At 37.5% G+C, this 27925-nt stretch overlaps 1 protein-coding gene and 1 long non-coding RNA gene across 4 annotated transcripts in view; one reads left to right on the top strand and one right to left on the bottom strand.

The window, feature by feature from the left end:
* GABRA4 (gamma-aminobutyric acid type A receptor subunit alpha4) overlaps nt 1–27925 on the bottom strand; it is a 64862-nt gene that overhangs the window by 11266 nt on the left and 25671 nt on the right. For all 3 annotated transcript variants that reach the window (XM_042984596.1, XM_042984597.1, XM_042984595.1), the window contains one exon: nt 25338–25597. In XM_042984596.1, the coding sequence (XP_042840530.1) occupies nt 25338–25597 (260 nt within the window). The remainder of the gene's footprint in view (nt 1–25337; nt 25598–27925) is intronic.
* Nucleotides 6142–9976, top strand: LOC102969812. The gene is made up of 3 exons (XR_444068.3): nt 6142–6225; nt 7863–7945; nt 9811–9976. It is a non-coding gene; the product is annotated as an uncharacterized LOC102969812 (long non-coding RNA).

Below are 27925 nucleotides of genomic sequence, written 5' to 3'. Positions count from 1 at the left end.
TAATTTATCAAGACCAGATTCTCAGTATACTTCCACTGGAAGGAAACATTTCAAAGCTCAAGCATTGTCAGTCACATCCCTTTGTAAAATCATAGCTATGCAGTGTAAGAAAGCCTTTGATGAGCCAAGAACCTTACCTAAAACAGTCTGAGTTTCTTTGCAATATTAGACAATGTTGGCCTATTGAATCTGAACATTTATAATAGCTCCAATAGATTTATTTTTAGGAGAAAGAGCTCAAGTGCCATGCTTCATCTCTTGCTGGAAGTGAGTAGTAGAAGATTCACGATTAAGCTCATAAGCAATAAAGAACTTATTAAAAGCATTGATTTACCCCATTATGAATTTGCCTAACGTATATGTATTGAGTGTACTGAGTGTCCAATTTTTCAAGGTATTTTTCCGAGCACTGAGAGTACAGAGGTGAAAAAAATACAGCCCTGGCATCTTCTCTCAGGAATTAAAAAAAAAAAATTATAATAATCAGTAAGTGCTATAAAGGGAAACTAAAGAAATTAGGAAGTGCATTACCTTTCCTGATTGCTGAGAAAGTAACTTTTAGAAAGAGACATAAACTGAAACTTTAGGAATCAGTGAGGTTTAACCAGGTAAGGAAGGAAGGGGAAAGGAAGGAAGTACCTTATGGCAGTGGGGACAAATTCTGAAGATTTCTCTCAGTAGCATAAAGATAAGGAAGGCTGAGAAACTTCCTTGTCATTAAAATTTGAGATCTTTTGAGGATGTTCTAAAATCTTCCTTTTCTTTTCTTACTTTTATATTGTCTTGAAATGGGCAATTAAGGCAATGCTTTACATTCAGGGCTACTCTAACATAAGTAATGTCTAATCTAGTACTTGATAGACAGAGATCATGAATATCCATCAATATCTCTACAATGTATTGAGTGCTTACTAAGGACCCAGTACTACACTAAATGGTTTTCACAAATAACCTCACATATTTCCTGCAATCACCTGTGAGATAGTATTAATAGTCTTATTGTTTCCAATGAGGACACTGAAGCCTAGAAAAGTTAGGTACTTCACTTAAGGTCAGACAAGTGAAGTTAGGTACTTCACTTAAGGTCTAACATGGGTTAGAGTCATGATGTGAATCCCAGACCCACCCACACTTTTAACCACTTCTGGACACTGCCTATAATAGCAAATGCATATGTTAATGGGGTTGAAGGAAAACAGAAAAGAATTTACCTGAAATATGTCCACAACCCAAATCATTATAAATGGCTTGGTTTTTAATTTTATTTACATTTATTTGGTTTCTATCATAAATTAAACACTGTACTATGCTTTGACTCACAAAAAAATCTCTCTGATTAGTCCTGCCTTTCCAGTTTATGTGAAAATTGTTCTAGAGTTTTTACAGATTACTCTCTCTCCCATTCTTCCTTATATTCTTCCTATTCCTTTGATGCTTGGTTGTCATAACATGATTATAGATAGTACTTTGTATCTCTACATTTTGATTTTTTAAATGTTTATTTATTTTTGAGACAGAGAGAGAGAGAGAGAGCATGAGTGAGGGAGGGGCAGAGAGAGAGGGAGACACAGAATCCAAGGCAGGCTCCAGGCTCCCAGCTGTCAGCACAGAGCCTGACGCAGGGCTCAAACTCATGAGCTGTGAGATCATGACCTGAGCTGAAGTCAGGTGCTTAACCAACTGCCCCTGTAGATTTTGAACTGTTTTAAAATGAACTGCTTTAAAAATGAATCAACATCACCACTCAAAATTTATTAGACTATTTGACACCACTCAAAGGTATTAGACTATCTTCTATATGATGATCTTCTGCAAGACGGAAGCTGTGCCCCAACCTTCTTTGACAAACTTTCTCTTAAGTTGGAATACACACTTTCAAAAGACGTTTAAAAATATACTACTCAAATATACGATATGGTAAAATTGAAACATTCTCCCCCCCCCAGCACATAAGACACTGCAACTGCAACTTTAATTGTAACCCAGATAAGGTATCGACATAAACAGTGGCTCTAGTTCCTGATTTGAGAATGATTTTCCAAACATGTAGTTATCTACAAGTAATTAAAGTTAATGAAGTTCAGCAATTCATGTGCCAAATTAGGTATAAAGTTAATGTGTATACATATGTGTAGGTAGTAGAAAAGGACTCATTAAGCCACCTATTGTGTATGCTCTTATATTTTGAAAATCAATCCATTTCTCTAGTCTTTACGATTGGAAGCACAGCCAGTTGGTCATAAAGCATATGTTGAATTATCCTTTTAACACGATTCATTACAAATCTACTCCATCTACAGTAAAACAATGCATTAGGTCAGAACAAATTGATATTCCACCATGACCCTAGTTGGTAGGTCTTACATTGTCAAACAGATGAACCCCCCCCCCCCAAACAGCTGAAGCCGTTCAGATATTCTCCAGAAATAATTTGACTTGTCCTAAAAGAGTAAGTGCCATGTATGGTTTCCAATGGGGCATTAGCAAAACCATTCAACATCGAACAAGGCTCTCATGTTGAAACAGCTGTTCATCCAAAGTGAACATTTTAAAACTTTCTTGGAGCCTAGATAATCTTACTTGAGCTAGAAAATAAGGTATTAGACTATTTTGCATGTTCTACCACTTTATGACAAGAAAGACAATTTTGCACTTCAGTAAAGGCGGATTGCAAATTTAGCATGAATTGAACCAGTAGCTGAGTTGCAATTTATGGTAAATGGCTCATCAGCACATTAATGTATACCACCAAGATAACCACTTCAACCAAGCAGGCCGGAAACTACATGACCCAAATACCTGGTAGGCAGCAAGAAAAATGTGCCCTTCACACACATCTATAAAATGAATCTTAAAACCAAAAGCTACCAAATATTTATCTTCGTTATCATTCTTGTTGGTAGAACGTTAGTAGTTAAAAACCAAAGGCAGAACCATAGGTTCTAAAAGCAAGTTGATTGAAGTTTCAGATTCTGCCAAATACTACTTATGTGACCTTGGGGGAGTTATTTAGTTCCTCTGGGCTTCCTTCCGATTTCTCTCCTGGGTAAAATGAGGATAATAACGAAAAGTACTTAGAGTTACTGATGGGTAGTGCTGTGAAGCCCTTGACACACTACCTAGAACATAGTAAACAATCAATAATTGTTAAACATTACTATTATATTGTTATCATTTCATATTCTAAGACAGAAGTGCGGATAGTCCCTATGAGGTAAAATATTACAATGCAAGTTTCCATTATTTCTATCCTCAGATATTTGCTATACTTTTTTCAATAGAACTAAATATTTAATGAAGACTGTAACTAAACACCTCAGAAAGGGTTGGAAATATACGGGAACACTACATTTTGTGCTCTGTTCCAAATTCATCGTATTTCCTATTTCGAGATGCAGACAATCAGCTCCATTCCTTGGAGCAGTGCTAAGAACTAGCAAAAACCCAACTTGCCCAGATCTGGCAATTGTAGGAAGAGATAATTAAAGGCTCCTGTTTAAAAGGGTTCCTTTTGGGCTGATGGATGCTTGCAGAGAGACATAAAATCAGGAATCCTGTGGTTTTGTTCTACTGAATTATATTAGTAATTTAAAAAATATTTGCACTTTCCCAACATACAACATACGAAAATTTCTCTTGCATTATAAAGAAGTAAACAATGTGATCGCTTCTCGGCCTTTTGGCTAAGATCAAGTGAAGAAGTAAACAATGTCAACATCCAAAATTCCTCAAGCTTCTGACCCCTTTCAGCTATTGTTCTTCGATCACTGCCAGTTTAGGGGAAAATTGTCTACATTTACTATTCCTGCTTCTTCACCTGTTATTTACTCTTCAACCCATTGTTATTTTATATCCCCTCCTATCTTTCCCTTGAAACTCTTTGTGGATTATTCCAAAAGGAACTTTTTAAAATATGTATCTTACCTACAGTTCAGCAGTATCTAAAACTGTTGCTCACTTCTATATTCTTTAAATTTTTCCCCTAAACGCCACAATCAAGTCATGTTCCCCTTTCCTTTCTCAGTCTCCAGTCTCTTCTTCTGCTTAATTCTAAAATGCTATCTTTCCATACAGTTCAACTCTCAGACATCTCAATTTTCTCAATCTTTGGGTAAATAAACCTGTCCGGTGGCTTGGATTACCATCTTTATACCAATATTATAAAATCAATGTCTACATCCCAAATTTTTCTCCAACCTGAAGTCCCATATATCTAGGATGATATCAATCAGATATACTAGAAGCATACCAAAATTTTAATTTATTCACTCATATATCCACTCACTTATTCATCTAATTATTTAGCACATATTTATTGAATGCTTATTTATATGTCAGACACTGTTCTGGGCTCTGGTGATACAAAAGTGGAGGAAAGGCCCCAAATTCTTACCCTTATGGAACCTACATTTTTGACCAAAGTCTAATCTATATACCAATTTGTTCGTATGCAATGAACCCAATGTATTTATCCTAACAAATACATCCCTCCTGCTGTATCCTGCATTTTAAAGACTGGCACACTATCCAGCTAGCTATACAAGCCACAAAACTTCTACTATTCTTGTCTACTTCTGCTTTATTCTTTTGTGCCCAATATCTTCAATATTTGTCCAATCTGTCTAGTCTTCTTCACAGCCTTTATAAAGGCAATCAACATTTCTCACTTGGCTACTGCACAGGCTATTAACATTCTCAGACCCACATGCTTATGAATCTTCCCTCTCTCTACTCCCCACTAAAATAGTATTTATGCATTGTAAATCTGATCACATTACTTCCATGCTTATATTCTTTCAGTTGGAACTCTACTGTTTTCAGGGGGGAAAAAAAAAAACAAAACCTTAAAATACTTACATGGCAGCGTAACACTCTATGTGATCTGGGCCCTGCCCTCCCCCCGTCAGTCTCATCTCCCCATTATTTTCAAACCCTCCGCTTAACCACTCCGGGTACCCTCGTGTAGCATATGCTATTGGTGACTGGTCTGTATTTATTTGGTTTATCCAGTATATTACTCCAGACAAGATGATGGCTTGCTGCTTTTCTCTGACTAAGGGGCACTCTGTCTACAGAAGCTTGATGTGGGGGGAGGGTTGGACTAGAAGTTCAAGAAAGCTAACATCCCTTGAGTAATCCTAATTAACAAGAGGCAAGAGTTGGTAAATAAGTATCCTGACTTCTTTCTCAGTGGTGGGACAGTTCTGACGTGTGTTCCTCACATACCCTGAGAGAACCTCTAGGATGATGAGTACACAGTGGTAAATCTGCTCATTAATCATACTTTATTGCATTTCTGTCCTTTCCCTCTTACTTTCCTCACAGTGCTTCTTGGGATCGCCTAAAAAAATAAAGTGTTTGGACATAAATCCTTGCAGCAGAACTCTGCTTTGGGAAAAACCCAATTAAAACACCTGGACTCTAGCAGGATGCCATCATTTAGTTCTACAAGCATCAGCTGTATTGTCTTGCCTCCGGATCCTTGCACATGCCTTCTTTCCCCCATCTTCGTTGCCTCCCTTTTATGCTTTCAAAGGCAGTACTCAGCTATTGATTTCTCTGTGAAATTTAATGTGACACACCCACCACCATTATCAGAATACGCCACCACAGACATGCTAATCTGAACTGCTATACCTTTACACAGCATTTTATGCTTTTTCCTAGCCTACCATGTAGCATACTGTGTGAGTGCCCCTCCCAAATACGGGCTCCTTAGGCCTGCAGGGCTCTTATGTATTCCTTTCCCCACTAACTAGCACAGTACCAAGCACTAAGAGATCTTCAATAAAAATAAGTCAAACGAGTAATAAATAAAAGATGAGCAAACTGTATTGAAATAAATCAACAACAAAATCATTCCCTCCTGTACACTCAGAACAGCAAAAATGAGTCTCACACAATGTGTCTCAGGAGATAAGTAGTTGGCAAAGCTATATAGCCAAAAGCAGAGCATTTAAATACACTTGAAAACCAGATGACAGTCATTTATTCTATCCAGATTATACTTCCTGGGCTACTATAGTAGTTAATGAACTGTTTAATGAGTCAATCCTGGAATATTAACGATAACTGGAATTAAACGCCTTTCCTCTCCCGTTTCAGACATCTGCTTGTTTAAAAATATGACTGAACGATTACTATTGAATAGAAGAGCATCACCTCCTAGATCAACATCTACCTTCCTCTTGCCCTCTGCTGCTACGCAGGAAAAGCGTGAGGCTGGTGAGCACCAACCTGCCTGTACAAGAGCAAAGCAATGGGAAATGGGAGTCTCTCCTTGAAACCACATGAAACATGTAGCCAGAGGCTGAAATAGCTTGTTTAACAAGGACTGGATTTTTCCTCTCAATCATAGTTCTAAAGCTATCAGTTATTGAAAAGCTGATTTTCAAAGCACACACTAGAACAGCTTTTCTGTACAGCTGCAATGCTATTTAAATCTTCCATGAATATATCCACAAACCCAAGAAAATTCTAAGCTGAAATATTGCTCTTAGAGAGGACACACTAAAATAAAACCCTACGGGGGAAAAATCCAGAAGTGAAATATGGTCATTAATTTTAATATTGGAATTAAAAAATCAGGCATAGGGCTTCTACTCCTCCAAGCCAGAAGAGCCCTTGAAATCCCTATTTGGAAGGTCAGCCTTTAAAGTTCTTTTGTGAGACTCTTTGATGGACATTACCCGTCTGCCTCACATCCATTCTTTAATACACTTCAGAAATGTGGATAAATGTCCCACCTAGTGCTATGGTGAGGTTAAAAGTAGATGTAGAATATGCAGTAAAGGCAATGCTTTGGAGACACAAAACTGATCAATAGGAGGCAAGATCAGCCTTGGAAAGAAATGACTCTTGAACTCAACTTCCTGCTCCGCAGTAAATCTCAAGTCCTTATCTGCCACACCATTCTCAAAGAATCCCCAGTACCCCTCTGGTGATCCTGGCAACACTGATGTCACACTTTAATTTCCCATTACCAGCCATATCATTCCACTGAAGCCATTCAGGCTGCCATTATAGTATTTTATAGTGTTGATACTTCTTTGAATTTCACCATAGTGGAAACTTTTAGACTCTAGCCAGCATGCTGCAGTCTGAGTTTCCTTCACTTAAAGCATTCAATTTCATCAAATTGCCTACCAAGTGAACTTATATTGAGCACTGGTCACTATAATATTTTGGAGCCATTTGTTTGGAGGCTGTTGATGAAAACAAGCTGACACTACATCTTAAAAAGTTCACTGCAATCACTGACCAAAGGAAACCCACGATAAGAATTGTTCCGTGCCCCATCAAGTATTGCGTAGCCCTGTGGTTCACATCTGCCATCTCTTAACCCCCGATATAATGGACTCTCCAGGCCAGGGCCAAATGAATGCTTGCTAAATTACTGATTCACTTCAAATAATGAAATGACACACTATCCCGTGAATATGCCAGGATGATTATAAGACATAAGGTAAGGGATGTACACAGCCTCAATACCTAGCACAATTCCTGGCACAAATTAACACTCAACAGCTATTTGTTGAATGAGCACATAAATGAATGTGCAGAAGCTGAGGTCCTGATGTTTAAGAAAGACTTGCCAAACACCGGTGTATTGAAAGTTCCACCCAAATGTCTTGAATCATCATTTGACCATAAAGCACGAATATAAAGCTCAGCAGGACCAAAGAAAATTGGGATCGGATCCATATTCTAAAGCCTTGTGGAATTAATAAGTAAAAAGCTAATGCCATTTTGAGATTTTGTTATGCTATGGAAAGCTGCGGGTCCCTTGGTTTTAAAGTAATTTTCCAGCATACTAAAATCAGAACTTTTTTCTCATGTTGTTCTTTCCTTTGTTTCCATAGGAAACAGTGACTTCCAGGCATCTGAGATGACACAACATAGATTGCCAAATTGCATGCCACCCTGCAGTTGCCAAGGAGATAATGTATGTCATTCCTACAAATAACATGTTGCTCACGCCTTCATTTCCTTTATCTAGCTTTTTAAGATATTCTTCGCCTGAACTGAATTCAGATAACGTTCCCTGTGAACTGATGGAAACATTCCTTTTTTAAAAATGTGTTTACCGCATTCCCCCAAGACACTTGATAGCATCACACATGCTGTCTGTGGAAGGTCTGAGCATATTTTATGCTGATTTTGGAACCCGTGATTCAGCAGTTTTCACTGGAAAAAAAAAATGCATCCTGAATTCTGTCTGCTTGCATTCTAAGTAAAGGTTCAATTAAATCCACACCTGGCACTAACATATTCCAGTTTGAAATGGCCTACCACAAAAGCAGCTGTACTCAGTTGAATTTACATAGGAAGGAAAAGAAGGAAAAGAGTTCTAGCAAGGAAAGAAGGGAAAGATGGATGGAAGGAAGGAAGAAAGGAAAGGACGGAGGGAAGGCAGAAGAGTGGGAGGAAAGCAGGAAAACATGTTTACTGAGCACTTACAGTATTCCAGATTAAACATCCATATGATGAACCAACAGAATTAGAGAAATTAAACATCTCGGCTGACACCATCCCACTAACAAGAGGTAGAGTCAGTATTTGAACTCGAGTATGTCTGCTTTTTAAAAAGCATGTGTTTCCCACTTATCTAGTACATAACAAATCACCCCAAACAGTCCCTTTCATGGCTTTGGAGGTTGACTGGACTCAGCTAGGCAGCTGTCACTCAGTGTCTCTCAGGTGGTTTCAGTCAGAGTGGCTGGGACTGGAGTCACCTTGAAGGTGTCCTCACTCACATTTCTGGCAGTTGATGATGGGCCTGTCAGCCAAAATACCCTACCTGTGGCCTCTCCATGTGGCCTGGGCTTCCTTACAGCATGATGGCTGTGTCCCAGTAAGGAGTCTCAAACGAGCCAGCCTCGATGTCATATAGCATCACTTCTCCTAGGCACAGAGCCCACCCACCCCCTTGCCAACTAGATTCAAGGTTGAGGTAACACAGACTCTAACCAACATTGTAAGAAATGCATGTCAGATGACCAGTGGAGGAAGGAGCCTTAGTACAACCACCTTGAAAAATGTTTTCTGTCACAATGTATTTCTTGCAATACTCAAAATGCTTCAAACAGCCTGAGATCCAGGCTTCACGGATCTCTTTATGTGGTTGGTAGAGTTAAGTGGGGGAGGGAACAGTTAAAATTACCAGTTTTGAAAGAGGAATGGAGCAACTTTTAATGTCAGCTTGATGAATTGTGAAAAAAACAAAAAAAAACAAAAAAACCTGAACATTGAAATTAAACTTTGGAATGAGTTCCTGATTATTTTTTTGTGTGCTTAGCAGAATCCCTTTTTACTCATGCATTGTCAATTTTCAAAGCATTTGGTTAACATAAAAACTAACTCTACACTAAAATTATATTGTGGCACATTCAAACATATGTTAGCACTATATAATATTACCAAAGAGCACTTTCATCTAATTCAGCTTCTTGGTTCTTTTTGTCCCTAGATAAATGGGAGTTTCCTACATGAATTATAGGTTATACCTGCTCACGTGGGGCATGCATATGTGGAAATAGTAGCACCAAATGAACGGCTGTTACAAAGGCTAACAGTCTATGTGGAGCTATGTTCTTGTCATTTGAATCTATAACCAACCATGAATGTATCAGGAGCCTTCTGGCTAATGCCTTTCTCTTCTGTGCACTCTTTCAAATTGTTCTAAGAGTGAACCTAGCTAGGCCTTACATCATGAGACCATCCAGTTGATCCGAAACAGCCATAAGCCTTCCATTGAACATCGAATTTGTATTTCAACCATTAAAATAATCAAATTTGTTTATCCTCTAGAAATCTATGAAACTATTATCATAAATAAAGAGAACCTCAGCCAGAAAATAAGATATTAATGACATGAAGAAAGAACACCATGGAGTGAGCACAATAATCAGATTGTGGAGAGCTTTCCAACTGAGGAAGAACATTATGGTGAGCTAGTGAAAAAGCAACAAATTCTGTCTCATTGCTTGCATTGCTGAGAGTATATGATTGTGCTTATTCTACTGTGCTAGCAGATTGATCTGGAATAAACATATATAATATACATATTTGATGTAGCTATTTCTGAACTGACCAGCTCTATCATGAATCAGGCTGCACCACGCAATGCTAAATTAGGTCTAACAAGCAGAGTACCATAATCCCCAAAAAACAGCAGAGTTCTTTCTTTGCCGTGTAAGTCCGGCATTACTCTCAATCAGCCCAACATATATGATGAAATCTTAGGATATCCTCAATTAGGGCTTGACAAAAAAAAAAGAAAGAAAAAGAAAAGAAAATTGAAGTGCTCGGGTAACACACAAGGCAATGCCAGCAAGTGACATGGACAAAAAGACTTCTTATTCAGTATTTCTCTTCTCACTTTCATACTTCTGATTTCACCCCACATGTTTCGGCTCCCGATTTTACATCTTCCTGTATCTGGTTTTGTTTTGTTTTTCCACCATGAGAAAGAGCATCTAATAACAAAATCCTTGAAAGTAAAGCAGCAGTATTGATCCGTCTTACATTATGGAACAATTGGCCTGTACCTTCCACCGACACTGCAGCACAATAAAGACTTGAGATCTTTTTACTTCCCTGTTTTCTTCAATTTTATGTGCCTTGGAACTTAGAAGCTTCATAATGCTGTGATTTCCAGTACTGTGAGTAGTCTAGCTGCACTTAATGACTGCAAAATGTCTGGATAGTAACCAGGAAGTTAATTGTAGCCAATAATTATCTAAAATGGTCTCATGAGGTTCTGAAATCCCCTTTTGATTATAATTTTAAACTTTAACCCCATTATACAATGCCTATTAAAGTCATAAATATCTAGATTATAATTTTAAATAATTAACTTAAATCCTTTTGCAAATTTTCATTGCTAGAAAACTGCTTTTTACATTTGTTCTGTTGTTAGGGTGGTTATCTCGTCTATTGGTCAAGCCAGGATATTTTTGTCCTAAACAAAGGCTAAATTGGGTAAACCACAAGGACAAAGCCAACCTACCCATTATACATTAGTTGAAAAAAAAACAATAAAAATTTTCAATTTGCTAGGAATTTGAAGACCACAGGGGGAAAAAATGTACGTTTCATTCAAAATATGATTTTAGGTTTTTCCATATTCTATCTCAATGTGCTTCAAAACCTTTCTTTAAGGTATTTTTAGTAATGAAATTGATAAAATAAATTTGGCTACAGCACAAAGGATATTACCCATTGCAAACGTGCAAAAGTGAATGATTTACATAATTTTGAAAAATGAGTACAATCCATAAAGAAACACTGTGGGAAAAAAGGTCGAAGAGAAAAAGAACTTAAATACTGGAAGTACTAAAGGAGAGATTCATTTTTTTAATTAACCAAAAACAAACAGGATTCACCACATAAAATCTAATTCTATTTTTATGAATCGCTCAGGGATACTAATATAACTTTCTGTCAGCAGATCAAGTCCCCATTGACCGTAATCTATTTCGGTCCCGAAATGTATTCTTGCTTTGTGGATAATAGGTAACCTCCTTGGTGCCATTTTTAGATCAGCCCATCGGCAAACATTAAGCAGAAAGCATGTTAACATTTTTTAGGATCAGCTAAGCCTTTGGCAAAGTGGGTTTCTTGCTTGCAGAAGCAGCATAGTAAGCTAACCACAGGGGAGCTGATGCTCTGCGTCTGTATAAGCCTCAGCTTCTTCAAGTCAAAATAAAATAAATAAACAACACAATCCTACTGAGAGTATTATGATGCCCATAGAGGATATGTTCCCATCGGCCCCAGGCACACTGAGTACAGGTCCAAGGTTTTGACATTCTTGGCTCCAACCTAAATTCTTGTCTTGAAAACAAATAAACTTAAAAAATGCTAATCACTGTAATCACCAGGATAATATCTAATTACCTATTTTGCTGTCAAAAAGAAAAAGCTGATAAAGGAAATTGTTAAGTCAGATCTAGGCCTCATCTTCACCTCAAAAGACTGCTTTTGACTTTTTAAACCATTTTTAACCAGTGCAAATGGTGTTTTCATATGGTTCAACTTAATACAAACTGACTTTTGTCAAAACAAATTGCAGGCCCATTTGGTCATGGAAGGGAAAGCCATGAAGGTCAAGTGCTCAGCCCATGCTCCCTCCATTCATCACTGCTGTCCATGTTTTGTTTTGTTTTTTAAGTTTATTTATTTTGAGAAAGAGAGAGAGAGAGAGGTGGGGGGCAGAGAGAGAGAGAGGGAGAGAGAGAGAATCCCAAGCAGGCTTTGCTCTGTCAGCAATGCACAAACCATGAGATCATGACCTGAGCTGAAACCAAAAGTCAGACGCTTAACCAACTGAGCCACTCAAGCACCCCAGTCCTCATGTGTTGGTGGTGGATCTGCCCTAAGAATATAACTATCAAGTTCCCATACGGTTGTCCAGCTCTTGCTTACTTTCTGTGGAAGCATCTTTGAAGCTCCATGATGCCTTCTTTTCTCACCTTCCAAACAGGATGCCTTTCTAAGAGCTTCTCCATTCAAACCCAGCTCTCAGAAGGGTATTCATTGTACCCTTCTCCCACATAGAATCAGAGAACGTTTCCTTGCGTTCCACATATAGTCTGAACAGCATAGTTGAGCAGGACTCTCACCTCCCATCTAGTGGCCTGTCTATATCAGTAGCCAGAGTAACCCAAACAAGACTAAGAGTCAAAGGCATGGCCCATGAAAAAGGCAGGGATAATGGTTGCTTCATATGGGAGACTTCCACAGAAACCAGGTGTTTGGGGTCAAGAAATGAGACATGCAGATTTCCTTCAGTAATCTCCAAACTTAGTGTGGGCCTCAAAAAGTGAAAAAGCAATACTGGAATGGGTATTTGGGGTTTTTCTCTATTATTGTGATCATCTAGGACTTCTCTTTCCTGTCATTATTACTATTATTATTAATGCATTGCAGAGACCACATTGCATTCATTCATTCTTTTATCCATTGACTCAGTCAGCCAATATTAGATGAGCATTTACTGGGTGCCAGGCTCTGTGCTAAACAGTGGTCCAAAAGTTCATATTCTTAAAGACTTTTTAAAAAATCTGTCCAGATGTTCACATATGCGCATAGCTGATTAAACTAAAAACAATACTATACCCATTTTGTATGTGAAGAGTTGACATTCCACTATTTGGATACAGAGTCCATACCACATTTTGCCAAGTTCTCTTTGAAAATGTTAGTCCTCAAGTGCCAATGATAGGGCTGAAGAGAAAGTACACATGTGCTAAGTGATGGGGACCCTTCTTCCTTCATATCTCCTCCATTTATTTTAATGGTACAACTTTTCACTTTCAAGGGACCCCTTGATGTCCCCATTAAACTGATTAGGCTTAGACAATCTTTTCAGGGAGGCAAAAATAGAGAGCACTAACAGAGAAACTAAACCACACACACATCCTCACACCCCCATTCCTTTCTTTTTTTTTTTTTAATGTTTATTTATTTTTGAGAGAGACAGAGACAGAGTGTGAGCAGGAGAGGAGCAGAGAGAAAGAGAGACACAACCCAGAGCGGGCTCCAGGCTCTGAGAAAGCTGTCAGCACAGAGCCTGATGCAGGACTCAAACTCACAAACTGTGAGATCATGACCTGAGCCGAAGTTGGACGCTTAACCAACTGAGCCACCCAGGTGCCCTGTCCATTTCTTCATTTAAATCCCTTAAAGACAGCCTTTTCTCTGACTCTGGAGCCCACAACTGTTATCTTTCTTTTTTTTTATGTTTATTTTTTCAGAGAGGGAGAGAGAAAAAGAGAGAAAGAGAGACCATGATCAGGGAAAGGGGAGAGAGAGGGAAAGGGGAGAGAGAGAGAGAGAGAGAGAGAGAGAGAGAGAGAGAGAGAGAGAGAGAGAGAGAGAGAGAGAGAGACTCTCTGAAGCAGGCTCCAGGCTCCAGGCTCCAGGCTCCAAGCTGTCAGCACTGAGCCTGATGTGGGGCTTAAACTCGTGAATCGCGAGATCATGACCTGAGCCAAAGTCAGGCACTTAACCAACTGAGCCACCCAGGTGCCCCACAACTGTTTTCAATAAGTCAAACAAAAAAACAAGTGAAAGTAATTTTTTTTAAGTTTTTAGGTTTTGGTTTGTTTTTTTTATATTAGAGAGAAAGAGAGCACGTGAGCAGGGGAGAGGGTCAGGAAAGAGAATCTTAAGCAGGCTCCATGCTCAGCACAGACCCCAATGAGGGTTTCTATCCCATGAACCCTTGGGATCATCACCAGAGCCAAAGTTAAGAATCAGATGCTCAATGCACTGAGCCACCCAAGTACCCTTAAAATTTTGTTTTAGCCAAATTCCAACCCCCCCCCCAAAAAAAAAAGAGAGACAGAGAAAGAGCTTGAGAGAGAAACCAAATTCACTGGACTACATGGTTGGGAGTCATGAGACTGGAGAGAATAAATAAGTCTCCATGCTAGTCATCTATATGAAGATGTTGGAGTTACAAAAATTGAAGTCAAAGTACAAGAGAAACAGAGGGAGAAAGAAGAGAATCTTGCAGAATATCTAAGGAATATGAAAATTGAGGGTCACTAATAAGAGAGGCTTTGTGAAAGCATAAGATGTGTTATTCAGGCAATGAAGCTAGGCAGGTGAAGAATCTCGTGAAATCTGAAATCCTAGAACACAGAAAACCATGTCATGCCATAATATCTGAGTGGAAAGTGCCCTCTCCTTAAATTGACCAAGATAGATAATAATCTTTGACCAAAGATATTTTTACGCATAATATCCTCTAATTCATTTAAGTGAAATGAAATAAGTAATACGCAAACTGATAATTCTTGAAACTTCTGAAACATCTGAGGCTGAGTGAAAAGCTAGAGATTTAGCTATGTATATTATGTTGTGAGAAATTAGTCCCTCAAAATAGCAAAAGGGAAATTGGCAGCTTAGCTAAATAAACCAGAAGGAATGAATAATCTTACATAGTAGCTTAGGGAAAAGAATTTGCTGGAAAATGTAGCTAAACATTGAGGGAATTTGTTTCAAGCAGCTGTAATTTTTGAAGCTGATTTTTTTTCACTCTTGAAGAAGGGCTGGTTCACTCGCATTACTAACAGAGATGGAAAAAGATCACCAAATTAATAAAAATTTGAAATGCCTTTAAAAAAAAAACTTCTAGGGGCACCTGGGTGGCTCAGTCGGTTGAGCGTCCGACATCGGCTCAGCTCATGATCTCATGGTTCATGAGTTCAAGCCCGCTTTGGGCTCTGTGCTGACAGCTCAGAGCCTGGAGCCTGCTTCGGATTCTGTGTCTCCCTCTCTCTGTCCCTACCCTGCTCATGCTCTGTCTCTCTCTCTCTCTCTCTCTCTCTCAAAAATAAATACACATTAAAAATAATAAAAAGTAAATTTAAAAACCTTTTAATAAAGTGTCACTGATGGAAATATGTGGTTCCTTCATATACTGCTATCCCTGGCACGTGAGCCCATGTCTCAGTTGTATGAGGAATGAAATCAACCAATAAGTATTACTCAAGTATTTGCTAGGTACTTAGCAAGTTTGTTCCAGATGTGCTAGAGGAATAATGGAGTAAATGGAGAAGTCATAAAAATTCCAGGAATATAGGAATAGTTTATTAATCATACAGCAATTCCAGAATGATCCTTAGGCTAGCCCATAAATATCACAAACAAAACTAATGATATTTATAGTAATGAGCTAGCTCATTTCCTTGCTATTCTCCTGCATCTGCTGGCCACCAGTAAAATACACCTCACTGGTAGGCTGAGTTCTCTCACCATGCCCTCCCAAAGTTCAGGATGCTTCTTAAAACATGCCCTGATCCCTACAGAATATTTGCTCCTCTTGATTACTTATATCACTATACTCTGCCACCTGAAATAGTATTAATTCATTTAGGGCAAAAAGGTCTCTTTTGAACTCCTTTAAAATTTTCCCTACAACCTTTAGAATGATTCTTCTGAACATATATTCTAAGTAAACATTGTTAATTGAAGATATAAACGTGTAAGACAGGTTATTTCAAATAAAAAATAACAGTCATACTTTTGAATGTTTTTAACTGTTTAAAATGTCAAAAAGTGGTAAAACTAGGGACTGCTCTATAGTTTGTCGACATGACTGCACTAAATCAATCTGTCATTTTTAGCCTTGACAAAATTTTTATGTATTTTATGCAAACTTGGGTATTTGGAGAGTGTGCCTACTTTTCTGTGATTTTGGCTTCTATGTAAACTAAACTACTAGCTAAGGGATAGGGCTTGTTATAATCGGGACAGAGTTTCAAAGTACGGCTTACCCTTTGAACAATGTGAACATGAATACAGCCCTCAGGAAAGCAGGAAATGGGGCGGGGGATGAGTATGGGGCGGTAGGCAGAGCAGAGGGTCAGTAGTGCTGGTGGTGGGTTGTAAGTGCAGCCTTCATTCCCACTTGTAAACCTACCCTTTGGAGCCAGGCTACCTGGGCTTAAACCCTGGCCTGGTTACTTACAAGCGGTATGATTTTGAACAAATCACTCAGGCCTCTCAGCGCTTCAATTTCCTCATCTGTCAGGTAGGATGAAGATCAGACAGGACTGCTGTGACAATTATATGAGTTAATACATGTAAAATGCTTAAAATACTCTCTGGCACTTGGTCACATCCGTTGATGCTTTTATTGCCACTGGAATAGTATGGTTTTTGCTATATAGGTGAGCATAAAATAACTTGAATATTTAATTGCATCTGACTCAGTGAACCCAAAAAGACTCATCCTCCTTCTAATCATTTTTTACCGAAGTAAGCACATGTTGAAGAGTATAAAGCAAGCTGGCATTGATTATAGAGAGTGAATGAGTCTGTAGTAGCACAGATTTTTCAATTAGAAGGAAATTTAGACATTAACTTGCCTAACTTGTTCATCTAACAGAGAAGTGCAAACCCAAATACTGCGTTGTGTTATTAAAGCTCCATTGGAGACCTGAGAGTAGAGACAAAATCCCTTTATGCCTCCTTGTTTTCTCTGCTGAGAGGCAGCACCATACATCTGAAAGTGTCCAAAAACACTTCACCAAGGCTCATTTTCCTCAACCATAAAATTATGTGTATAACAACACGACAATTCATCCTGGGGCTCATTGTAGAAATTAGAGATAGCATATGTAAAGTAACTAGCCCTATGTATTATACACATACACACACACATATATGGGATATATATAAATATATACATATATGTACATATCTATATAGTACATTGTAGACAATAAAAAAATGATGATCATCATAGTAATGACATGCTACCTCCCCAAATTCCATGTAATATATAAATACACTTCACAGCTTCTTCCTTTGCCATATTTGTAAACATAGAATACATGAAAATAAAAAAATGGATTTACTATTAATCTATATCTATACCACACACATACACACACACACACACACACACACACACACACACCCTACACTGTATTATACTATGTTTATAAGACACCTTACTCTTTCCTTGAACACTAATACAGCTAATATATCTAGCCTTCCTAATACAGCATTAAAATTATGGCATTTCCCATTCTGTAGAAATAAACAGACTAAATTTTTAATCATGCTGCTAATGTTGGCATTTTTCTACCCATGTGATTATCATCAATAGTCACCAAAATATGCACATTATGGTTTCAATGAGCTACTAAAACTGATTGCTTCTCCTCCATTTGTCATTTTGAATGATGTCCCTTAACTTGCCACATTTTGCATTTCAAAAAAATAATGTGAAGTCTCAGCTTAATTCTCTCTGAGATAACTTATTACCCTCTCTGCTTCTCTTTCACAGCATTTTGTACATTAATCGTTATTTAATTATTTGAAATTAATCATTGAATGTTGACCTTCACTACTACTCTCATATCTATGAAGGGAGTGAGTACAGTATTCCTAGCATACTGACACTTAATAGGTATTTCATAAATATGTTCATAAATATAATAGGTTCCCAATATGTAATTGAATATAGAGATTGGTATTTCAGCAGATAGATCTAAGGTAGCAGCGAAGATTTGAGAGTAAGTTCCCACTACTAACAGTTTGCTTGTATTAATCTAAAACCAGGACTCAGATGACACTTCTATATACTAACTATGCTACTAACTCACAAGACTAACAGCCTCTCCCCTTCACTAGACAACACTCCTAGGTTTTGCCTTTGAATCCTGTGTGCTCTGCATGGTGACTGTGCATAGCAGTTGTTTGGTAAATGCTTGTTAAATGACTAGATTTGTTTTCAAGGATTAGCAACAAGACAATTTCTCATGAAGCTGCACAAGACACGTAATAATACAAAAAGATAAAAAATACGGCTGGGAATGAGACAAAATTCTGTTATTCTTGACATAAATCATACAGTTTAGTAATTGTGCGATTAAGCAATGACTCATTGCCTAAAAAGAATTACTAACTACAGAACATCCTGTACTGAACAAGGTATGGGCTTGGGGAGGTACAATTTATATATGATTTAAAGAATGTCATTAAACTAGTGTCACGAACATACGTAAATGTCAAGTGAACTGACAGCAGTGCTTCATGTCCTTTTGCAAACTGCCAAGGGAATTTTAAACTAAGTTAAGAAATGAAAGAAATATGGACAAATGGAAAAATGAAAGTTTCTTGCATGTTAGCTTAAACTATTTAAAGAACAGCATTTTTAAGTGGAGTTTCGAGAATGATTAAAACGAAAATCTGAAACTGACCTAGTTTGTACACCCTGTTGCAATGAAATGATGCTTGTGTATTACCAATCACTAGGAAATCATTGTATTTAACACTGATGTTGCTAACAGTCATTGACATGTGGGTAAGTGGTATGACTAAATTGACCAAAGGACAACAAATAATGCTTTCCTCTTTTTTTAATTTTTAAATGTTCTATTTAGTTTTGAGAGAGAGAGAGAGAGAGACAGCAAGTGGGGGAGGGGCAGAGAGAGAGGGAGACATAATAATCCGAAGCAGGCTCCAGACTCTGAGCTGTCAGCGCAGAGTCCGACGCGGGGCTCAAACCCACAAACCGTGAGATCATGACCTCAGCCGAAGTCAGGTGTGTAACTGACTGAGCCACCCAGGCGCCCCAATGCTTTCCTCTTAATGCACAGTGGCACTTGTGGATTTACTGAGATTTTTGTTTTGTTTTATTTTTTTTTTCAAAGTGTCCTCCTCAGGTCTCTATTGCTGCCCACTAGGTAAGTTCCACTGTTGACAAGTGCATCTCAGAATGCTAAGACTGAATATCAATTGTTATAGCTGCTCACAGTGACCAGGCTCTAGCTCACTACTAACATCTGTTTGATGTTCACATTTACTCTGACGAGAAAGAACGTTACATAAAATACAAATGTTTTTGGACATGGTTGATAAATATATAATTTCAGAGGCACCACATTTCCCATTGTCTGATTCCTATAGTTGACTCCTTATAATCCGTCAATAAACTGTAATTTCTAAACACCATGCACTGTGCTGTGTGAGAAAATAGAATAAAGCCACAATCAATGTTATTAAGGAGCTAGCCATCTAAACTAGGTAAATACAGCAATCACATATGAAACAATTTAGTAATGCAAAATACTTTAGGATATTATAAATGATAAATGTTGTGGTATATATTTTAAATGTTGAAGATGGTTCAAGAAATAAAGGATAATAATAATCGCACAATTATTTACTGGGCATTAATCTTGCACTATGTACTTTACATGTATGATGTTATTAAACCCTCATGATAAGCCTTTTCAGTAGGTTCTCTTATCACCCCCAGTTTGTAAATGTGGATCCTTGAGACCATGTCCTTGAGATTCCTGAGCTCAATCAGAATGAGACACATACATGGGAAATATGGCTTGAGTTTGGCTTTGAACAATGGGTAGTAAAAAAGGAGATTCTCATGAGTGCACTTGAGTTACTGAATTCAAGAGGAACCTTCAATTTTTTATTTATTTTTTATATCATCTTTTCATTAAAGACTCTAAGTAGAGCAAATAGCTCTTTAATTTTGTAAATATCTCTGTAAAAGGGGCTCTTGGGTGGCTCAGTCAAACATCTGGGTATTGGCCTCATCTCGGGCCAAGATCTCCTGGCTCGTGGGATCGAGCCCCATCAGTCCAGCAGAGCTGCACTGACAGCACAGAGCCTGCATGGGATTCTCCCTCTCTCTCTCTGCCCCTCCCTCCCTCGCTCTTGCTCTCTCAAAATAAATAAATTAAAAAACATATTTTAAAAATATCCTTGTAAGAATCTATGAAAAGTCCATGAAGAATAGTTATGGTGAAAAGGAAACAGACAAAGAAATTGAGTAGATGGGAATGGAAAGGTATGCTGCAGTCTGAAAACAGAAATCATTATCGTGTGAAGGGAGACAATGCCCTGCTACAGAATTGCCACTATCTAAACTTGAACTAATTTAGCTTCTTCATTAAATATGGTTCACTGCTCTTCTCTGTTCTAGTGAATGATGCCACCACCATCTCATCCTCCATTTCTGTCACTCAACATTTCTAATCCATCGTTAAAGCTTTAGGCTTAAAAGTATGGGTTTTGTTGGCCCAGCCCTGCAACCTACCAGATAAATGATTTGGGGAAGATCGCTTGATCTCTATCAATTTCCTTATTGGTAAAACATGGATTACAACAGGACACATCTTATAAGTTTTTTAAATTAAGTTATGTATACAATGTCTGTAAAAGTTCTTGTCACTGACATGTAAAAAGCATTCAGAATATTTTGCTATTGTTATTTATTCATAGAAATATGAACAAAAGATTATTGGGCTGGTCATTTTATGCGTGTGTATAATATATACATTCTAATGACTATTATTCATAAGTATATCATAAATTAAATAGTACAAAACAGAGTTTTAATAAAAGAGAACAAGTTTTACATTCAGATACAGCTGAATTAACCTAAATATTGGTTTACCATTTCTTGACTACATCACCTAACAATTGCAAGCCTCAGTTTCTTCATTTGTAAAATAGTTATCATGATCTTGAAATGAAGTAACACATGTAAAGCCTATCACATAGTACCCGACACAATTTAAAAGCCAAAGTAATTTTAGTCATTATATCATTGGATTTTTTTCACAAGATACCACATATACTCATAAATGCATACTTTCTAACTGAACAAGGACTACAGGATATATTTTCAAATGAGTTTTTAAAATATGTTTTTGAGAAATCTTCTCCTTGTATAGTTATTCTCTAAACCATCCTATTAATCCAAATCACCTGCATCAGTAAGAGAGTAGATACTCTAAGAAGTATGAGGATATGAAAGGGTACAACCACAACAGTGAAGATCAACTCAAATACTGGAAGGACAGAATCAAAGGCAGAATTAAGGCAAGAGAAGCATAACAGCTGCTTTGCCTCTTGAGATGCCCAAAGACATATTCAAGCTGCCCATAGCTGCCCTTGGATTCTGCCAGTCGGCCTTTTCTCCTTGCTTCATGAATATTCCATAAACCATACGCTTTCCAATTCCCAAAGAATAGAAGTGGTCACCATACACCTCTGCTAGGCCATTAACTGGCCATAGGACACATATAGTGACAATGAATCAAACTACTAGTGACCCCACCCAAAGACAGAATTACCAAATGTCATGTAGTCTCTGAGGGCAATTCCAAATAAGGGGTTTAAGCATATTTTAAACAAAGGCAGCTTCATTCAAATAAGTAAACAGTCACACAAGCTGGAATACATATTTGAATAAGCAAATTTCAGCTGTCTGATTAGAATTTCTACTGAAACTCCAAACCTTACATATTTTTAGAATATTTCCTTCCAATAACATATTTTAAAATGTTACTCTTAAGATATTCTTTCTCCTCCTAAATTTTCTTCTCCCTCTCTCTCTCTCTCTCTCTGTTCCTCCACTCTCCTTCTCTCAATTTTAATGTGTTTTCAACCTTCAAAGTTGAACTTGATACTAAAGCCATTCAATGACAACTGACACTGCAACGTCAGCTATGCTCTGGCAGCAATCTGGAGTTAGGAGGATGGGCTAACCCATTAATCACTGTCTTTGGAACACAGATATTCGTCAGGTAAACTGCTTTGGAGATATGGGTTATCACACACAAACAATCACATATTGTAGAGGACCGGAAGCCTACGATGTGTATTTTGACCAGATTTCCTTCCCAACCTTTAAATACTATGAATTCTTGACTCTGGGTATGTGATTTGCACACAGGTTGTGGCCCAGCCTGCCAAGAGGAGTTACTGAATCAGAGTGGACTTAGCCAATTACATGTGCTTAACCAAGCATTTACTGACAATGGCAACTACTCCAACCAAGTGATATATTTAAGGGAACAAATAGAAGATTATTGGTTCTCTTCCCACCTTTGGAAATTCTGCAAAATAACTTGATTCTGATTAAGTGGTACTTTTAAGTGTTGATAACATTCCATTATAGCACTAGGGCAAGTTCACTTTGCAAAAATGAAAAGAACTATGCCAACTCATCACAAAGAGAAAAAATATGTATATAAAATATGTCTCCAAATCCAGAATCTCTGGACTTGAGCAATCCTGGGGTTGGGGGAAGTTAGCAGCTACATGGGAGAGTCAGAATGATTTACGCTTTCAACATTATTAGAAAATCATTAGTAGAAATATCCTGTTTCAATACTTAAAATTAACCACTAGTGATATAAAGATATATATAGCTTCCAAAGTACATGAAAAAATAAACACTAAGAAATTTAGTGAGAAAGATATATAACAAAAGAAAGAATTAAAAAAAGAATTAAGAAAGAATTCAAAAAATATAAAAATCAGACCAAATAGAATTCAAGGGAAAAGGTATTACATGGGACCAAAAAAAGGTTACTTTACAATTAAATATATATACGGATACGAAAATAGAGCAGATATGAATCTTTACATGTTGAATATCAGGGTATCAAAGTGTATAAAACAAAAAAAGTTAAAATGCAAAAAAAAAAATTGACACAGGCTCATATTAGTGGGATAATTTTTTGCGTCTTTCTTGGTATTTGAAAAATCAAGAAGACAAGAGGTGATTTGTTAGACAAATGAAATAATAACGTTTTAAGTAAAATTGATTTAATAACTAAAAATCAACTTCTTTCAAATTGCCATCAAACATTTATAAGTTTTTAACATAATACAGAACACAATGGAAGCATGATAACATTTACATTTATACAGGTAACATTTCTGAACACAATGTGATACAACTAGAAATGGGCAGTGGAGCTAAATAAATAAACCAATTCCACTTTGGAAATTTTATCTTCCAAATATCATAGAGAAAAACAATCATGTAATTGTAGAATATTTTGCGAATAGTTATGGTAATATATATCAAAAGTTATTAACTATGGATAAGGGTGTATGCAATATAGCTCATTGCAATAAAGGAAACTATTATTAAAGAAGAAACAGTGAAAACAAATTACTAAGAATTAACCAAAAAACTAGAAAAGAGTAACACAATTAACCTACAAAAAGATGGAAATAAAATAAATCATGAATCAACAATTAGAACACAGAAACAGTTAAATAAATGAATACATACATAAACAAACATCCAAGACTTAACTTTTTTTTTGAAAGAAATAGTAAATAGAATTTTTCTACCAAGGCCTACAAGAGAGCAAAACAACTAAAATCACAATAAAAGTCAGAGAGGGCATAAATCTACCCATGGGTAATGGGAAAGGGCTAAAACGGCAGATAGTCAGTTTTTTTTAACTGAAAACAGTGTACAAAATCCATTCTAATGATTTTGAAAATCTTGCGAAATGGTTTATTCTAGAGGAAAATGTAAATTAAGTAAATTCAAATGGACTTAATGGAAAGGGCAATAATTTTCCTACGTGCTCACGTGTTATTCTTAGAGAACCAGTGCCTGGAGCTCATAGGAGCTATAGGTTGTTGACACTTCACCAGTTAATCCCTGCTGGAGCGAGCATGGGACCTGATTTGTTCTACCGCCGTGTCCGCGGAGGACTTCCCCAACCACCTGCATGCCACCCCCCCTCCCCCCCCCCCCCCCCCCCCCCCCGCCGCCACGCACCTTCCCGCAGAAGGCTTCCCCCGACCACTTGTATTCTGAATGGCACCCCAGCCCTCTCACAATGCGGCCGCGCTTCCTTCCTCTTAGGTGCTTCTGCACTATCACAGCACTGTCGGCATCTAACATGCGCATGTTTTTTAAAGTTTTAACATTTATTCATTTTTGAGAGACAGAGAAGGACAAAGAGTGAGCGGGGGAAGGGCAGGGGGAGAGGGAGGCAGAATCCGAAACAGGCTCTAGGCTCTGAGCTGTCAGCACAGAGCCTGGAGGCGGGGCTCGAACTCATGGACCGCAAGAGAACTGAGAGAGATCGTGACCTAGGCGGAAGTCTGATGCTTAACCAACTGAGCCACCCAGGTGCCCCTATTTATGCAGATGATTTTAAACCATCTGTCTCCCTCTCCTCATTCTACATACTTAAATGTAAGCTCCATAGAGCGGGATATTTGTTTAGGAGGGGGGTTATGTACACTGTTGATTCTCAGACCAAAACAGAGTCTGTCACGTGGTTGGCAATGAATGTGTATTTGTTGGAGTTAGAAAATGAAGGAATTAATGAATGATTTAACAAATACAGGGAATAAGTTATTATCTACACACAATAAAGTCGATCATTATATATACTGTGATTTGGGCAAAAGAGTTTTAAACCATTACTTGTGGTTTAATTTTTTATTGCAGAATCACTAATGTGCTCAATGTAAATTACAGTAGCTCTTAGGTTTTTACATCCTTTTAGGTCTGTTCCCTTAGGATAAGAATTCTCAGTCTTTGGCGTTCATCGACTACAACTATGGGTGTTTTGTTTATCGGTCTCATTTTCTCGTTTAATACAAGGGCACAGGCCCCATCCAGCCCCACGGGATAGTGCTAATGTGGGATCATGTTAAGAACCGCTGCTTTATTTTGTTCAATGAACTCTACCAAAATGCTTTGTCAACCCACTCAAAGATATCCATAGGTTCCTCTTAAGAGTATACCTAAGATTTTGCCTGTCAAAACTCTTTTAATTCTGGCAGCAAGTTACAAACAACTAGCTCCACGTAAATCTAGCTCGTCCAAATCTGTTTAATTTTTAGGCCATTAATCACCGTGTTAAAGTTGAAATTTACAATTATCCTTTTATATTTTTCCAGACTTTAAATAACTCACAAATTGTTATTGGGATTTTCAAATTCTCAGTTTTTCCCCTGGCAATGCAAATCTGCCCAGAAAGTTGAAATCTTAAACTGAAGGAGATTAAGTCAAATACCTGTAGAGGTGCTTCAGGATGCTTTTCTCTCAGCACTGGAGCAGCCGGGATCTCCTGGGGGGCTTTTGATGACTTCCTTTTGGCTTTTTCCATTTGAATATTGGTAAAATAATTGACAGCAGCAAACTCAATAAGTGCGGAAAATACGAAAGCAAAGCAGACAGCTATAAACCAATCCATGGCAGTAGCATAGGACACTTTGGGCAAGGAATGCCGGGCACTGATGCTCAGTGTGGTCATGGTGAGGACTGTGGTTATTCCTTCAAAAGCAAAAGAGCAAAGAGACAAAATACTTTACCATTACTTCTATGAAAACAAACCAACAAACCAACAAACCAACAAACCTAGGGATTTGGTGGGGTAGGGGTTACAAATTTTTCAGTATCTCAAACCAAACCATCTTTAGTGGAAGATTTGAATCCTAGTGGGTCAGTGAAATTAGCACAGGTTTTTTTGTTAATTTTTTAAATGTTTGTTTATTTTTTGAGAGACAGAGCGTGGGCAGGGAAGGGGCAGAGAGAGGGAGACACAGAATCTGAAGCAGGCTCCAGGCTCTGAGCTGTCAGCACAGAGCCCTGTGTGGGGCTTGAACTCACGAACGGTGAGATCATGACCTGAGCCAAAGTCGGATGGTTAAACGACTAAGCCACCCAGGCGCTCCAGCACAGGTTTTTGAGTAAGACACAGATATAATTAAAATCCTGCCTCTATATTAATCATTGGCTCAGTGCCACCTGGATTAAGTAAGGAAAACTCACTGGGCTTCATTTGATACTTACCTATTGGGTTTGCTATAAAGATTACAAATATATAAGGCACCTGTCATATATTGGATTGGTATTAGTATCTGAGCCTACATACCTGAGAAAGTCAACACATCCATCTAACAGGATGTGTGACTTATTGAAGTGCTTATTCTCAACCAGAAGTGAGAAGTTGATAGCATTGTAATTTGGACCATCAAAATTTCTGGGATAGGTATGGCCCATTGCTATTGAGAATCATTACCAGAAAAAGCATGAATTATAGATATTTATAATCCTTAAGTGAATATTACCTATTGAATTAAGATAATAATAAAATAATAATAATCTAGTTGTGAAAGAGCTTAATTTATAAAAGGCAGTACATGTAGATTTCTGAAAAAATTGATTTCTAGAATAATTTTGTTTTAAATATTGGACATCTACCATGCATCAGTTCGTGGTAGGCAGAAAAATCTTTGCAACAGGAATAGAAGTACTTCTCTTTCATCAACAGGCTTCCAAAGCATATCATTTCCAGGGAAGCCTTCTCCTCAACCTAAAAAAAAGGTTAGTCCCCATTCTCAGTATAAAAATTCCACTTGCCACGAGAACTATAGAGAAATGCATTATTTAAAGATGCTAATAGTTGACTCTTTCTGCATCTTTGTCTATCTGTATATTTAATCTATGTTATCTAGTTAAGCTTGGAAATTTCTGTGAGAATTTACTATATCCATTTAAACTCATTCTATATAATGCTCAGGATAGCTCATGAATTGACACACCCAGATGTCGGGGGATGAGGAGGAGGAAGATAGTGATGATGATGATGATGATGATGATGATGATAATGATGATGATGATGGAGACACCTAAACTATATATTCCAATCCATGTCAATCCTTAGTTGAAAGCCAAATAATACATGTCAAACTGAAGAAAAAGTGAGCCCCATGCAGTAAAGGAATGATAATATTTGAGCTTAGGGAGAAATTATATTGTCTCCTCAACTCAGCATTTAATTATATTCTTCCTTGTTCCCTAATTATTCCATGTATGTAAGCCTGTTTCCACAACTTGATTTAGTGTAGCCTCCTTGAGGGCATAAATGTCTAACATTTCTTCAGGACAGACCATACCTCATATAGTGCTGGATACATGACCAATGCATAAGAAATAAAAACTCATTTTTTCACCTCCTCACCAACCCATTTTTTTCTCTAGTCCTCCCTCTCTTAGTTGTCAATTTTGGAACATAAAAAAATTAAAGCTACTTACAGTATATAAACTATAGATCTTTTAAAAATATTCCATAAACAGAGAAAGAAATTTGAGGATTTGGTTGTATTCCCTTTTAAAAAAAATAATGGTGATTTTTTTTAGAGTTTTATTTGTCTAAAAAAGATTTTAAAATGTATGCTTGGTGAAATAAGGAGATATGAAAATAGCTAGAAAATGGAGTACTGGGAATTTATTGGACTTCATTTCAGAAAGAGACCTTAGAACTTTTAGGCCTCCATTTTGAATCTCAGAAAAAATGGCAGCTTTCCCATGCTGCCCATGAAATGTAAATTAATTTTAAAAATTTTAGCTACATAGTTTGAAAATAAATCAAAATTTTTCTTCTTATTCATAAAAATATAAGTTTAATGGTCTATTAAGAATTCAAACATGTTCTACAACTTCCTTACTGCCCCTACTAAAAACTATGCTGAAAACACTTGGGAATAAAACATGAACAGTGCAGCCTAAATAAGAATACTACTCAGAACTCAGAAAATTCCACACAGCATGTGATAACAAAAAAGGAAAAGTCAAACCCAACTATAAGCAATTTGGGAT

Source organism: Panthera tigris, chromosome B1 (assembly GCF_018350195.1).
Source record: "Panthera tigris isolate Pti1 chromosome B1, P.tigris_Pti1_mat1.1, whole genome shotgun sequence".
In the NCBI taxonomy this organism is placed as follows: Eukaryota; Metazoa; Chordata; class Mammalia; order Carnivora; family Felidae; genus Panthera; species Panthera tigris.
This window is presented reverse-complemented; position numbering and strand designations above follow the sequence as displayed.